The sequence below is a fragment of the Protopterus annectens genome, chromosome 2.part1 (assembly GCF_019279795.1).
Source record: "Protopterus annectens isolate FY-2018-M chromosome 2.part1, PAN1.0, whole genome shotgun sequence".
In the NCBI taxonomy this organism is placed as follows: domain Eukaryota; kingdom Metazoa; phylum Chordata; order Ceratodontiformes; family Protopteridae; genus Protopterus; species Protopterus annectens.
Genome location: NC_056729.1, coordinates 271349039 through 271365246, shown reverse-complemented (window position 1 = coordinate 271365246; position 16208 = coordinate 271349039). Strand labels below are relative to the sequence as shown.

Genomic DNA, 16208 nt, shown 5'->3' with positions numbered 1-16208 from the left:
TGGATCCCCACGTGTGGAAACTGGATCTTCATGTATTTCAAAAATTGACAGTGTCATGGGGAACTCCAGACATAGATCTGTTCGCTTCTCCACTAAACCACCAGCTGCCAAAGTTTTGCACAAAAAGGTTTCATTACACAGCTTGGAAAGTGGATGCCCTTTCTTTCAGTTGGAAAAATCTTCATGTATATGCCTTTCCTCCTCTGCCTCTCCTCCCAAAGGTACTCCTAAAGGTCAGACAAGACAAGCCAAGGATGATTTTAATAGCTCCAGATTGGCCTCGGCAGTACTGGTACCCATTGCTGAGGAGTCTGGTAAGGAAGCCTCCATGGCCCTTACCTTTGATTCCACACCTATTGTCTCAGAAGGACGGCCATCTACTCAATGTCAAGCTTCACTCTCTTCATCTAACAGCCTGGCATATTCTGTTTTGAACCATAGCAGGTCTCAACTTCCTCAACAAGTTTTGAATGTGATTATGGAAGCTAGGAGACCTAGTACAAGGAAAGTGTACGCAGACAAATGGAAGAGATTTTTTATTTGGAGTGCAGCAAAGAATTTGGATGTTTCAGAGCCTAATTTGAGTGTGGCTCTTCAATATCTTACTGAGTTATTGGACAAAGGTTTGTCTCTCTTCCATTAAGATTCATGCTGCAGCAATTTCAGCTCACTATGATTGTGACCCACCATTGTTTTCTCATCCTTTGTTCAAGCAATTTCTTAGAGGGGCAAAGAATATAAGACCCCCACGTAGAGCTCCTACTCCTGCTTGGGACCTCAATTTTGTGTTGGAGAAACTCACTCTACAACCTTTTGAGCCTGCAGCTACTGCTGAATTGAAATATTTGTCATGGAAGACTGCTTTTCTGTTGGCCATTACCTCTGCAAGAAGGGTGTCTGAATTGCAGGCCCTTATGGCAGTTGAGCCTTTCTTGATTTTTCATAAGGATAGGGTATCTTTACGTACTAATCCTTCCTTTATGCCTAAAGTGGTTTCTAGTGTGGCTTTAAACCAAACTATTCATCTGCCCACTTTTTATGCAAATCCCCAAAATAAGGGGGAAAAGATTTTGCACACTTTAGATGTACACAGGCAGTTGCGTTATTATTTAAGCAGGACTAAGAATTTTAGGCAGTCTCAGCAGTTGTTTGTTTCTTTTGCTTTGAGTTCTCAGGGCAAGCCTGTGTCAAAACAAACTATTTCTAAGTGGATTGGGTTTTGCATTTCTTTCTGTTACTCCCATCATGGCAAAGAGATTCCAGCTGGGATTAGGCCTCATTCCACTAGGGCTACTGCCACTTCAACAGCATTTCTAAGGGGGGTGGCTACTAAGGATATTTTGGAGGCAGCTACTTGGAGTTCAGTGCATACTTTCTCTAAGCATTACCACCTTCCTCTCTACTCTAAATCTAGGGCTGGGTTTGCCACTGCTATTTTGCAGGGCATGTTAGCAGCTCCTGCTTCTTTGTAATTTGCCATCCTCCCTTACCTCTGCTTTGGGATTCTACCCAAGTGTTAGGACTGCAGCAATGTGAGATGAAGAACATAGTACAGTTTTGTACCTACCATAAATGTAGATGTTCGAAGATCCACATTGCTGCAGTCCAATTTACCCTCCCTCCTTCCCCTCTGTATTTAGGGGTGGTTGTATGGGTTGGGTTGTACTTTTGTAAATTTGTATATATTGTACATATATTTGGTGCAGGGGTGTTGGGTGTGTTGTTGTTTTTTGGTTTTGGCCTTACCTTTTTAGGGTCTTCTGACATCTGGGGCAAGAAAAGACTGAGGATATGACGTCGGTCATGCGCATTTCTACCCTGACGTCCTGACGTCAGACTAATGCGCCTTGACCGACGTCAGCCGTATACTTTGGTATTCGGGCCGACCGAGGACAGCGGACTACCCAAGTGTTAGGACTGCAGCAATGTGGATCTTCGAACATCTACATTTATGGTAGGTACAAAACTGTACTTTTCTATCATGGAAAACGTTTTTTCTATTGGCAGTCACATCAGCAAGAAGAGTCTCGGAGATACAGGCACTCATGGCAGTACCTCCTTTCCTCATTTTCCATCAGGACAGAGTCTCTCTAAGAACAAATCCTTCTTTCATGCCAAAGGTGATTTCCAGGGTGTCTCTAAATCAAGCTATTCACCTTCCTACCTTCTTCCCCAATCCTCAAAATAGAGGGGAAAGACTGCTGCATACCGTGGACATACACAGGCAACTACGCTACTACTTAGACAGAACCAAGGCCACCAGAAAGTCTGACCAGCTGTTTGTAGCCTATGCTGCTGGCATACAAGGAAAAGCAATCTCCAAGCAAACAATTTCAAAATGGATTGGACACTGCATCACATTCTGCTATTCTCACCATGGAAAAAGTGTGCCAGCCAATATTAGGCCACATTCCACCAGAGCTATAGCCACATCCACAGCTTTCCTAAGAGGAGTGGCTACAAAGGACATTCTAGAGGCTGCTACTGTGCATACATTTACCAAACACTACAACCTGCCTTTATACTCCAGATCCCGAGCAGGCTTTGCTTCGGCAGTCCTGCAGGGCATTTTAGCTACACCATCTTTTTCTTAGCTCCATCCACCCCCAGCTTGGCTATGGTATTCAACCCATATGTTATGACTGCAGTTGCATTCTTGAAGGATATAGTACAGTTTTGTACCTACCATAAATGCAGATGTCCGATTGATATGCAACTGCAGTCGGAGTTTCCTCCCTCCTTCCCCTCTTTTCCTTCATTTGGGTCCATTCCCCCTGTTCCCCTTAGCTGGGGGTATCTCCTATGGTGTATCTGTTTATTACTGTTGTGCATGTCTGGAATTGTTTATCCATTCACCAAATTTAGCCTTCCTAGGAGGGCACCTGGCATCTGGGGCAAGAAATACTGAAGAAGATGGCGTCGGCCGATGCCTTTATTCTCCAGCCGTTGTGATGTCGGAGAGGAGGCGACACCAGCCGACGCCGGACCCAGACTTTGGAATTCGGCCGACGGAGGGCTGCCTGAGGCAGGACAACCCATATGTTAGGACTGCAGTTGCATATCTATCGGACATCTACATTTATGGTAGGTACAAAACTGTACTTTCTTCGATTATGGAACCTGCGGATGTCTCTACCTACCTTTGATGGGTCCAGAGCTGCTGTGCAGGCACCAGCTTCTGAGGGTGTATTCAGGCTTTCCGATTTTCATATTAAACCGACTATTTTGTTTCAAACCAAAAATACCAAATTTCTCAGGCCCAGAGTTCACACTGTGCCTAGGAAACACGACCAAAGCGCATTCTCAGGCCCACATGGTCAGAAACAAATGCTTAGAATCGCTGAAGATCTTACTACTTTAATTAGGGGAAGCCAGCCTTCCCCCTCAAAAAGACCAAGAACTGATTTTCCTTCTGATTCTTCAGATCATGTGTCTGTTGACTCTAATCCTTCTGAATACCAAGACATACCTTTCTTTACCTATGAGGATTCTGATGCAGAGGATTCTATTCCCTCTGCTTCCCCACCTGAAGATTTTTCTTTTGGTGAAACCCTGCATACCTTTAGGGGATGATTTCCGCTGGGAGTGCCAGGACTACTCACAGTCCAAAAAGAGACTCTGGGAATTTTTAAACTTGCCTAAGCACTGCCCTCTAGCTATCCCTCCTATTCTGGAAATTGTAGATGTCTTCTTGGAATCCAGCCTTACCGCTGATGCTTGCCTTCAGCTCTCAGGAAACCTGACTGGTACTACAATGTACTTGACTCCTACACATTTCTATTTAAGAATCCTACTGCGGATCCAGAGACCATTTCCCAGGAACTTAAAGGCATTAAGGCTACAACAGCCAAAAACCCTACCCCTTCAGAAAGGGACTCTAGGACTTTAAACAGATGGGGTAAGAAGGTATACACCTCTGCTACTCTTGCCATCAGGGCTTTAAATTGCCTGTTTCATATGTTAAAAGTATATGCAACATATTATGGAGCTAATTAAACAAAACATGATGTTGATTCCTGATTGTGCAGAACATAAAGATTTACAAGAGTTAATGCATTCTGCAAACCAAGTTGGAAAACATACTTTGCAATGTGGTTTTGATGCCTTAGAAGCATCTTGCAGGGCTGCTGTCACTAGGTCTTTTCTTAGAAGGCATGCTTGGCTTAAGGAATAAATCTTGCTAGACCATGTCAAAGCAAAATTCCTAGATGCATCATTAAACCAAGAAAGCCTGTGTGGCAATAACGCAGAAGTCCTCAAAAAGATGGAGGAAAAAGCTAAATCTATGCAAACTGTTAAAGCTTGCCTACAGGTACAGCCACTTAGATTCAGTAGACATTGGCCCTCAAAAAACTGGTCCTTTCCAGTCCCTCCCAGACCTTCTCAGTCCAAATCCAGGGGCAGCAGACTACCACGATTACAGTCTCAGGGTATGCACCAATCTAAGCAATGGAGTGCTCCCACCTCTAAAACGGAGTAGTAAGCCACCAGCTTATGGTAAAATCTCCCAATGACTTATCCTTAATTCTTCCAAGCCTTGCCCAAGTACTTGCCCTGCATGCAAAAAACTGGGAGTACATCACCCTGGACAGATGGGTCTTGAACATTTGTATCCCAGGGATACAGATTCTACTTCCACTCACTGCCAGTCCCAAGCGGATGGCCAGACCTCCCCCTAAAACAGTGGGCAGATGCCCAAAAGCAAGTACTTTTTCTTCTCAGTATCAAGGCTATTCAACCTGTCCCAGGAGAGCAAAGGGGGCAAAGTTTTTACTCCAGACTGTTTCTGGTATCCAGAAAAGAAAACTCTTGGCGCCCTGTCCTGGATCTGTTTTAAACACCTTCCTGGTGGTTCCAAGATTCAAAATGCTTACTGTCCAGCAGCTGCTTCCTATGGTAGCCAAGGACTCCTGGCTAGCAACCCTAAACTTAAAAGAAGCTCATCTGCCCATCCCCATAAGGGAATCTTGCAGGAAATATCTATGTTTCAAAGCAGGCTCTATGCACTATCAGTTCTCTGCACTTCCCTTTGACTTATCTACTGCACCCAGGGTATTTACAAAATGCCTAGCTCCAGCCATTGCATATTGCAGGCAGAGAAAAATTTAAACTTACCCATACTGGGACAATTTCCTGATTCGGGCGGACAGTTAGTAATTGCTACCTCAGCACATGACATTTGTAAAGAGACTTCTAACTTCACTGGGGTTCACAATCAACGAAAAAAAATTACATCTGGTACCCAGCCAACAGATTGTATTCCTGGAACCAAGTTTGAACACAACTTCCCAGATGGCATTCCTCACTCCAGAAAAACAAATTTATTTGACAAACTACTTCAATTTACTGGCCACCAAAACCCAGCTGTCTGCAAGAAAAATACTGCAAGCTGTAGGGTTCATGGCCTCTTGCATTCTACTAATTCCATATGCAAGACTGCATATGAGGAAACTTCAATGGTACTTAAAAAGTCTCTGGTGTCAGGACTGGGAAACAATGATTCCTATTATTCCTTGCCTAAAGGGAGAGTTCCTTTGGTGGGCAGAGGCCTGCTACCACAACAAAGGACTCCCTTTCACTCAACCCCCTGCTGCCTAAACCCTAACAACAGATGCATCAGACTATGCATGGGGGCTCACTTGGCAGGAGAATGCATTTAAGACAAATGGAGCCCAAAGCAAATGCACCTGCATATCAATCAAAAAGGAATGTTAGCTGTACAGAATGCTGTGGCAGCCTTCAAATGCCTTATTCTTCCAGGGCAACTGTTGATAAGGACAGACAACACCAAAGTTATGTGGTACATAAACAAGCAGGGGGAGCCCATTCCTACCCACTCTGCAGGTTAGCCATGGCTCTGTGGAACATAGCCTTGAGCAATCAAGTACACCTGCACGCTCAATTCCTGCTAGGCAAACTATATTCACTGGCAGACGACTTTAGCAGAAATCTAATGGACCCACACAAGTGGAAACTGGAACCCAAATCATTCAAGCTTCTGATCCACAGGTGGGGGACACCAGAGGTGGACCTCTTTGCTTCCCCTCAGAACTATAATTTGAGCACATATTGCACATGAACTCCCCACAGCCAAGCATGGAAAGTGGATGTCCTGTCCTTTACATGGGAAAACCTCTCAATCTATGCCTTTCCCCCTCTGCCCCTCCTCTCGAAGGTTATACTAAAGATCAAACAGGACAAGCCAAGGACAATCCTGATTGCACCAGACTGGCCATGCCAGCACTGGTGCCCACTTTTGCGCAGTCTGACAGTTCTGCCACTATGGCACCTGCCTCAAACCCCCTCCCTGCTGTCCCAGCAGGAGGGCCAGATTTTGCATCCTCAGCTACAAACCCTGAAATTAGCAGCCTGGCTCATCCGCTGAATTCGGCACCAGTAACCCTTTGTAAACAGGTGCTGGATGTTATCCTTGAAGCAAGGAGGCCTTGTACTTGAAAATCCTATTCAGAAAAGTGGAAAAGAGACTGTTCTTGGAGCCATTCTCAGGGAATGGACAAAACTGTGCCCAGCTTACCTCAGATACTAGATTACTTAACATAAATGCTCCACAATGGCCTTATCCTTCTCTTCAATTAAGATTCATGCCTCTGCCATCTCAGCTCATTATAATACTGAGCCACCACTCTTCTCTCATCCTCTGGTCAAACAGTTCCTGAGAGGTGCCAAAAATTTAAGAACTCCCAGAAGAGCTTCCACTCCAGCCTGGGACCTTAGCTTTATACTGGAAAAACTCATGCTTCGACCCTTTGAACCTGCTGCTTCAGCAGAATTAAAATTCCTCTCCTGGAAAACAACTTTACTTCTAGCCATCACTTCAGCAAGAAGAGTTTCTGAATTGCAGGCCCTTACGGTCACGGAACCCTTCATTATTTTCCATGCGGACAGGGTTTCCCTCAGGACTAACCCATCATTTAAGCCCAGGTTGGTATCTAGTTTGGCTTTAAACCAATCCATTAATTTACCAACCTTTTTCCCTAATCCTCAGAATAAAGGGAAGGGATCCTGCACTCCCTGGACGTGCACAGCCAGCTTAGGTTTTATCTGGACAGGACTAAACCTTTCAGAAAATCTGACCAGCTTCTAGTCAGCTTTGATACAGGGGCAGAGGACAAGGCCATTTCAAAGCAAACCATTTCTAAATGGATAGCACACTGCATCCATGTTTGCTACAAACACCATAGTAAACCTACCCCACAGGGGGATCAGAACACATTCCACTAAGGCTACTTCAACCTCTACAGCATTTCTCAGGGGAGTCCCTATGAGGGACATCCTGGAACTTGCAATCTGGAGCTCTGTACACACCTTCACCAAGCATTACCACTTGCCTATCATTTCTAAATCCAGAGCTGGATTTGCCACAGCAGTCTTTCAGCGCCTGCTTGCCAGCCCTAATGCTTCTTGACTGCCTCCACCCATCCTTAGCTTTGGGAATCAACCCAAATGCGATGACTGTAACAGTGAAACACGAAGAACATAGTACATTTACCATAAATGTAGATGTTTGAGTGTATTCAATGTTGCAGTCCTTGTTACCCTACCTCCAGCCCCCTGACTTCTCTGTACTACTACCTATTCTTTTTTGTTTGGCCATATCTTATAACATTATTTGCTTTCTGTTGGGGGTTTTCCACACCATGTAATTGCTTCCTATTGTGGTGGCTGCTGACATCTGGGGCAAGAAAAACTGATGTAATGGCATCAGCTGCATGATTAATACCCCTGACGACCTGATGTCATGGAAGAAGCGACAGCATCCGGCACAGAAATCCCAAGAGACTGGCATTCAGGCCGACTGAGGGCTACCTGCAGGCAGATAACCCAAATGTGATGACTGCAACAGTGAATACACTTGAACATCTACATTTATGGTAAGTGTACACAACTGTACTTTTTGGACTCCACTGCTGCCTCTGAGCTTGAATGCTGTCGTAGTCATCAGTGCCATGCCACACCTCTGACATTGTTTTTTTGAGAAGATCTGTGGCTGTTGCCCTTCACCCATGCACACACATTTCAGAATACTTCTGGCATAAATCCTTTGGTCTTAGCAGTCTTGGATTTTTGAAGGTCATGTCCCCACTGAACCACCAAGCCTAGGTTGACCTCTCCTTTCGGAACTATTCCTGTCATGGTACAGTTAATCATGTTGGAACAAGAATTCACTTAGTTTCACTTTCTTCTCTTGTGTTAGCTACTCCTTTCTTGGGGAAAGCTTCTTTTTTGATCTTTAGGGCCTGAGGGATGAGTTATTTTCCCAGACATGGAGCTTAATTTTTTCCTTTTAAAATGTTTCTGCACGTTTATTTCATTATTTTTTTATTATTACTATTCTGCTTTATTGGGTATGTTTGAAATAGTTATTGTGTTAACTGAATGTTATTAGCCAGTTTCAATGGGTGATGTAATTTCTTGTGATAAAGGAAAGTGTAATAATATATTTGTTCTTATTCAATTTTGGAATATGAAAATGCTTAATCATTCCAATGAAAAATTTGTTCCAGGTGTTTTTAATTTACAGTAATTGTACATGTTGGTATTTTTCATTGCACATTCATACTTTGTGGAACATTTTTAATAGAATAGTTTTATGTTCATATTTTTAGCTTGCAGATATAAATGAAAGGCTGGAAGAGAAGTGTGCTGCTTATGACCACCTTCTAGGTGAACATACCCAGCTGTCTGAGAGAAATGTACATCTGCTGAATGAACTGGAGGCACTTAAGGGCGATCTGACTACTGCGATGACCAAGTTCCAAGCAGCTGACCTTGAGAGAGTAGAGTTAAAACAGAAGTATCAACAGTTAGAGGGAGACATTGCAGTTCAGACCAAAGAAGAAGAAGATATCCACCAGGCACTAGAGGACTTAAGAAATGAGAAGCAACAGTATGAAAAACTCAGTAAAGAAAATGACACGAGGGTATGTAATAGTTTATAGTTCAGGAATTGCATGCACTTGTTTGAAGTGCAACTGTACTTCATTTCTTAGAGAGTAATCTTTGAATTTTATGTATTTTCTAGGGAGTGGGAAGGTCCTGTCTGGAGCTTTAATTTCTCATTTCATCATACTTGAAGGAACTAAAATATGGGAGAGGTAGCATGCAGACCTATGGCATAATGGTGTTTTTTTTTTTCCCTAAAGAATTGAATACTTTTCTGACTGCTGTTATAGTTGAGGCCTCTGGGTATGTCCTTCAAAAGGCCCCCAGTGGACTGGCCTGTAACAGTTTCTGCAGGACCAAAACACATATTCATTAGCCTGTACTTCATGTTGGTTGAGGTCCACACCAGAACGCTTCTTAATGATAGAATTGCAAGAATTCTTGATTATATTTGAAGAGGACATTTATGCCCACAAGAAGTCAAAACCCAGGGATGTCCTCCCTTAAATTCACACATCTCCAGTGGCTTTCCAACCTTGTAAGATCCAGATATCTGATGTGCAGGTCTTGACCAAGCTGTGCAGCTGTCTCTTGATGGGTCATTTGTCCCTAGACTCAGCCATCCTTCAAAGAGCTGGATTAAACTGACTGCAGATTTCATTCATTTCTTGAATAGTCTATAGCCTGATTAGGTTCAACTCTGTCAGGAAGTCCCTTCAGCCAAAAGGAAGATGAAAAGTTTTCTCTGTAAGATACTCCAACTCCTCTGACTCTGAGAAGGTGGATGAACCAAACAAGTCAGATATCCTGCTTAACTTACCTGTGAACACACATATTGAGGAGGCACTTGCCTCTGACTCGTCTCCCATTGCCTCCCACATGTGGTAAGCCAGTGGCTGCTGCACCGATCCAAGATTACCTCGTGGATGTCTTTGAGGCTGCTTCGTTAAAGCCAGACTCCCAGCCCCTTCCTGCAAAAGGCCTGATTGCTATAATAGGGTTCAGAATCCTCATCTGTTTTTGTACAAAATCGTGTAGCATATCCCTAGACTAGTCTCTCTGAAGTCTGCTTGGGGATCAGGAATATCTCCTGGTCAGAACTCTGCTTTGGAGCATAGGCTGAGATTGAGTACTGCCCTATCCTTATACTGGAGTCTGATTGCCATGAGTCTGTCACTAATTCTGATGACATGACTCACTGCCTTATGAAGTTTCTCCCTTGCTACGATTCCCATACCATTTAAAGTCTGCCCTCCTCCTGAGTAGTAGACTCTGGCTCTTAGCGTGTCTGATAACTAACCAGTATTCCTTCTTAGCCTGGTCCATCTTTTCTGTCTCCCACTTTTTCTTGCACTCTTTTCTTTTGATGACTTCCCAGACTTCTCCAGAACGTGTTTCCATACCGGTCTCCATCCACATTTGTTCTATAGTTCTCACACTTGCTGTTTTGAGGCGCTCTTATTCTTCATTTCCACATGTTTTCGCTTCTTCCTGTGGTGCTAGAGCCCCAAGTGTTTCCTAGGACTCTTGTGCTTTTGTCCCCAGTTAACTTCCAGGTCTTCAGACTAGTCTCTGTTGACATCTTTGACACCTTCTTACATATTCATTGTGGCCAGTAGTGGCTTATGCTGTGGGTCTGTTGTTTCACTTTAAATGGCCTTGCAGTTACTGATTACACCCCAATGCCCTTTCCTTACTAGGTGGAAGTCTACTTGAGTTGCACATTTGCCACTCTTGTATGTGATCTTATAGGTTCATAGGTAGGTACTAGGCTATCTGCCCAAAGGCATTTATAAGCCTAGCTGGAATGTGTTGGCTTTCGCCGCTCCCTTAGATTAGTTCCCTGTGCCTCTGTCCAGCAGAGCCACTGAAGTGATCCCGGGGTAAACTTTGTTTCCCATCCACTCGTCAAGGTTTCTCTTGAAGAGTGTTAGTGAGGAGCTCTGCCTGATGTAGATTGGAATCTTGTTCCAGAGTATGGGAAGTCTCTGGGACAGGAATCTATCCCTCCAGCACATCCTATTTATTGTTGTGGTGAGGTTTAGATCCATAGAGCGTGTGGCTTGAGTGGATATGGTTTTCTTTAGGTGGAGCATGACCATCAGTTCTGGATTGGTCATGGCCTTGTATGTTCATAGGTTGGTACTAGGCTATCGGCCCTTGGGACCTATACAAGCCTAGCCATAACAATTCCCTGGCTACTTCTTCCCACACTACTTACTTCCTTGGACCCCTGTCTAGCAGGCAGAGGTCACCTCTGAGTAGGCGGTATGCAATCGAGTACAGCTGGAGTTACTTCAGTCGAGCTGCATAGGGCATCTGTTTGAGGCCAGTGATCCTTTTGGTGAGGTACTTCTATGGTCTTTCCAGCTGTTGTAGATGTCTTGTAAAGTACATCCCAAATGGGCCGTTGTGCACTCTGATGGGTCTGATGAGTGATGTGTAGAGGGGTACAATGACCTAGTTTGATCTGGATGCAAACCCTTTTGTGATGAGGTGGGCCACATAGAAGGATTTTCTAACCACTTTGGCAATGTGATTATCAAAGTTGAGATTACTATCTACTTGGTCCCCAGATCCCTTATTATGTCTTCCGTATTTAAGGAGCTACCAGCTATGTGGTAGCTTGTGGGTACTTTGTTTTTTCCAAAGTGGATGACTATGCACTTATTGGCATTTAGCTTGAGGCCATGGTTTTGATACCAGGTATCTGTCTCAGTGAGACTCTTTTGTAGGATGACTGTCAGCTGGAGAGTCAGTTATAGCCCCTAGTTTGCAGTCGTCTGCAAACTTGGTCAGCCGTAGTCCTGTGCTTGTCTGTACCTCTGAGAAGTATATTTTGAACAGGAGGGGTCCTAAGACTGAGCCCTGGGGAATGCCAATTGTAACCGGTTTAGAGTCAGACCTAGCTCCCTCAACTCTTACCATGTGGGTTCTGTCCATGAGCCAGTTGGCAACCCATCTCGTGACATAGGGGTTTATGTTCAGGCTGGTGAGCTTGTCTATAATACCAGAATGGGGAATGGTGTCGAAGGCCTTTTCACTGTGGTTTCTTTGACTGGGGGTGGGGGCGAAATTTGGATATCCAGAGTGATTAGTTTATGGTCAGATCTAACAAGTGAGGGGTTGACCTCCGGTGTGGAACACCGGTCACCCATGTTGGTGTTGACCAAGTCCAATATATTGTCACCTCTGGTGGGGGTGTTGACCAGTTGATCCAGGGCATTTGAGTTTATAAATTCTAGGAAATGTTGGACAAAGGAGTTATTACTTGAGTAGTTCTCCCAGTTAATTTTTGGGTAATTGAAATCACCCAATATCAGTGTATTTGGTAGGACCTTTGTTTCCAGAAATGTGGAATGGGGGTCCTGGGATATGGGCGATTTGTAGCAACCTACAATTTGAATTGCAGATGTTCATCGTGTTTCACTGTTGCAGTCATCACTATAGGGTTCTTCCTGCCGGCAGGCAGCCCTCGGTTGGCCAGAATCCCAAAGTCTGGGTCCGGTGTCTGCTGAGTACTCACCTTCCCTGACGTCAGTGTGCCAGGGATACAAAGCTCCCAGCCGACGCCATGTTCTCCAGTCTTTCTTGCCGTGCGGTGGAAGCAGTTTGCAGGTGTCGGTCGGCTGACTCCTGTTATTTTTGGTGCTTCATTCCGAAGACGTTCTTCTTTTCAATGCTAAGTACCCCGTTGGGGAAACTTTTTTCTTGCTCCAGACCAATGTCAGAAAAAGTTAATAATTGTATTTCATGTGGGAAGCAAATACCTCATAAGGATTTTCACTCTTACAGTATTCCTTGTCTAGGCCCTGACCACGACGTAGCTAGTTGTCTGTTTTGTGCTAGATTTAATCAACGTATTATCAAACGGAGATACGATTTTGTGTCTCATTACTTTGGGAGGCGATTTAATTATAACATGTCGTCGGACACGCTTCCGACTATCGGAGTTCATAAAAGGCGTAAGGATAAGGATAGGCCTCCGAGGTCCAAATCAGACAACAGTTTGCAATCCGAGCCAGCTGCTGGTTCGGCCGTCGTCAGTGAGGCGCTTTTGCAGCCCCATGTTGTCGGCCATTACAGAACCGCTTGCCAAAACAGACTCCCACGGGGAGCCAGCTAGGCCTTCGGATAGTACAGGTGCAGGACCTTCGGATAATGCTCCCTTGGATGGGTCTGGAGCCGCTGTGCAGGTACCGGCTTCCGAGGGGGTTTTCAGGCCTACGCTGCTTCAGGCAAAGACAAAGACTCCTAAAACAAAGACTCAAGCCCAGGCCTCCTCTGATCCGGGACCTAAATCTCAAAAACAAATGCTTAAAATGGCGGAGGACTTGCTAACTATGATTAGTGGTTCACATCCCCCTCCAGACAAAAGGCCAAGAAAAGAATTGGATTATGAATCCCTCTGATCAGGCATCTATCTCTTCAGTGTCTTCCTCTGAACAGGATTATACTTTCCCTCCTTATGAGGATTCTGATGCTGAGGAATCCATTCCTTCAGCTTCTACTCCTGAGGATTATTCTTTTGGGGAAACTTTACATAACATGAGGGAACATTTTCACTGGTAAGGACAGGAGTACTCTGAATCTAAGAGAAGGCTTAGGGATTTCCTTCTTCCCCAACACAGACCCCTGGCTATTCCTCCTATTTTGGATATTGTGGATGATGTCTTTTCTGAGTAATTTAACTCCTGACTCCCTTCCTCTGGCCCCTGCTAAGCCTGATAGATATTACAGGGTCCCTGACTCCCACCAGTTTCTTTTTAAAAATCCTACTGCTGATCCAGAAACCATTTCTCAGGGCCCTAAGGGTGTTAAGGCCGCCACTGCTAAGAACCCTATTCCGTCAGATAAGGATTCTAGAGCTTTGGAGAGATGGGGCAAAAAAGTGTACACTTCTGCTACTTTATCTATTAGGGCTTTAAATTGTCATTTTCATATATTGAAATATCAGCAATACCTTTTGTCTGTTATGAAACAAAAACTGTGTACCATTTCTGCATGTGCAGACAATAAGGAATTACAAGACTTGATGCATGCTGCTGAGCAGGTGGGGAAACATACCTTACACTGTGGTTTTAATGCCTTGGAGGCCTCTTGCAGGGCGGCTGCCACTGGCACGGTCATTAGAAGGCATGCTTGGTTAATGGAACAAAATTTGCTTGATCAAGTGAAAGCAAAATTACTGGATGCACCTGTTCAACATAATGTTTTGTTTGGGTCTAAGGCTGAAGAGGTTATAAAGAAAATGGAGGATAAGGCAAAATCCATGCAAACGGTTAAGGATTTCTTACAAGTTCAGCCTCCTAGATTTAGCAGAAATTGGCCAGCTAAAAATTGGTCCTTTCCCAGCTTGGACAGGCCTCAGAGGGGTTAGATATAGGCGCCCCAGAGGGAGGGCCCAAGCACAGACCTCTTATAGACCTAGACAGTGGAGTGCTTCCACCCCCAGGGGTGCAGAAGATGGGTCTCAACCTTATAGGAAACGGGTTCAGTGACTCCCCCTGCATGGCTCCAGGAACCTCTCTCGTGGAAGCTCCTCTGGGAGGAAAGCTTTCTCTTTTTTACTGAAATTGGACTTGCATAACCCAAGACAAGTGGGTTCTGGATGTAGTTTTAAGAGGTTACAAATTCCACCTTCACACCTTACCAAAACCAAACGGATGGCCAGACCTACCAAAAACTCAATGGACAGAGGCATTAAAACAGGTGAGGTCCCTCATGGCTATGAGGGCCATAGAACTGGTTCCAAATTCAGAGACGGGACAAGGCTTTTATTCAAGACTCTTTCTAGTTCCCAGAAAGCAAAATACTTAGGAGACCCATCCTGGATCTGTCAGTCTTAAATACTTTCCTGGAGATACCAAAGTTCAAGATGCTTACTCTGCAGCAGCTCCTGCCAATGCTGAGCAAGAATGCATGGATGGTGACATTGGATTTAAAGGAGGCTTATCTACACATTCTTATCAGACAGGAGTTTAGAAAATGCCTCGGGTTCAAGGCAGGCTCGAAACATTACCAATTCTTTGCGCTGCCCTTTGGCTTGTCTACTGTGCCCAGAGTCTTTACCAAGTGCCTGGCACCAGTAGTAGCTGACTGCAGACTCAAGGGAATTCAAATTTACCCTTATCTGGACGACTGCCTTATTCAAGCAGACAGCAAGGACATTTTACTCCAGCACCTGGAATTTGTTCAGAATCTACTCAAGTACCTGGGATTCACTGTGAACGTAAAAAAGTTAAATTTGACACCCAATCAAGAGATAACTTTTCTGGGTGCTCTTTTAATCACAACAACCCAGGTGGCATTCCTGACATCTGAAAAACAACTACAGCTGGCTTCAACTTTCAAAAGCCTGACGTTGATGTCTCACATAACTGCAAGGAAATTCCTGCAGGCTTTGGGTTACATGGCTTCCTATATCCTACTCATACCATATGCAAGACTGCATTTGAGGAAGATACAGTGGTACCTAAAAAGCTTATGGTCCCAGCATTGTCACAGTCTGGAAACACTGATTGCTGTCTTGCCTTGCCTACAAAAGGATTTCCATTGGTGGGCCATGGCATGTCTTCAAAACAAAGGGAAAGCCTTCAGTCTACCTCCAGCCTTCCAAGTAATAACCACGGACGCCTCAGATTATGCATGGGGAGCCCACTTGCAGGGGAAAAGGCCTGCAAGGTTTTTGGACAGAGGATCAGAAGTATCTTCATATCAATTTAAAAGAGATGTTAGCTGTGCAGAATGCCCTCCTGGCTTTCAGTGATCTTTTACAGCCAGGGCAGCTACTGATACGAACAGACAACACCACAGTTATGTGGTACATAAACAAGCAAGGGGGTTCACACTCCTACCCCCTTTGCAGACTAGCCATGACTGTATGGAACACAGCACTAGCTTGCAAAGTGGACCTACAAGCTCAATTCCTGCCAGGGAAACAAAACACTCTGGCAGACAGCCTGAGCAGGAACCTGTCAGAACCACACGAGTGGATGCTAGACACCCAAATATTCAAGATGATTACAGAAGCCTGGGGCTGCCCGGACATAGATCTATTTGCATCTCCCCACAACTACCAGTTACAGATTTTTTTGCACAAGGACATATCACAAGCTAGCATGGAAAGTGGATGCTCTCTTATTCAGTTGGAGGAACCTCTCTGGGTATGCCTTTCCACCACTACCTCTTCTACCAAGGGTGTTATTAAAAATAAAACAGAACAAACCAAAGCTGATCTTATTAGTCCCGAATTGGCCTCGACAATTTTGGTACTCAACACTGATAAATCTATCCCAGGAAAC

The 16208-nt window shown here is 44.6% G+C and overlaps 1 protein-coding gene across 1 annotated transcript in view; it reads left to right on the top strand.

Annotated features, from left to right (window-relative positions):
- CENPE (centromere protein E) overlaps positions 1-16208 on the top strand; it is a 3008010-nt gene that overhangs the window by 1273326 nt on the left and 1718476 nt on the right. The window contains exon 24 of the mRNA XM_044063442.1: positions 8628-8942. Coding sequence (XP_043919377.1) covers positions 8628-8942 — 315 coding nt within the window. The remainder of the gene's footprint in view (positions 1-8627; positions 8943-16208) is intronic.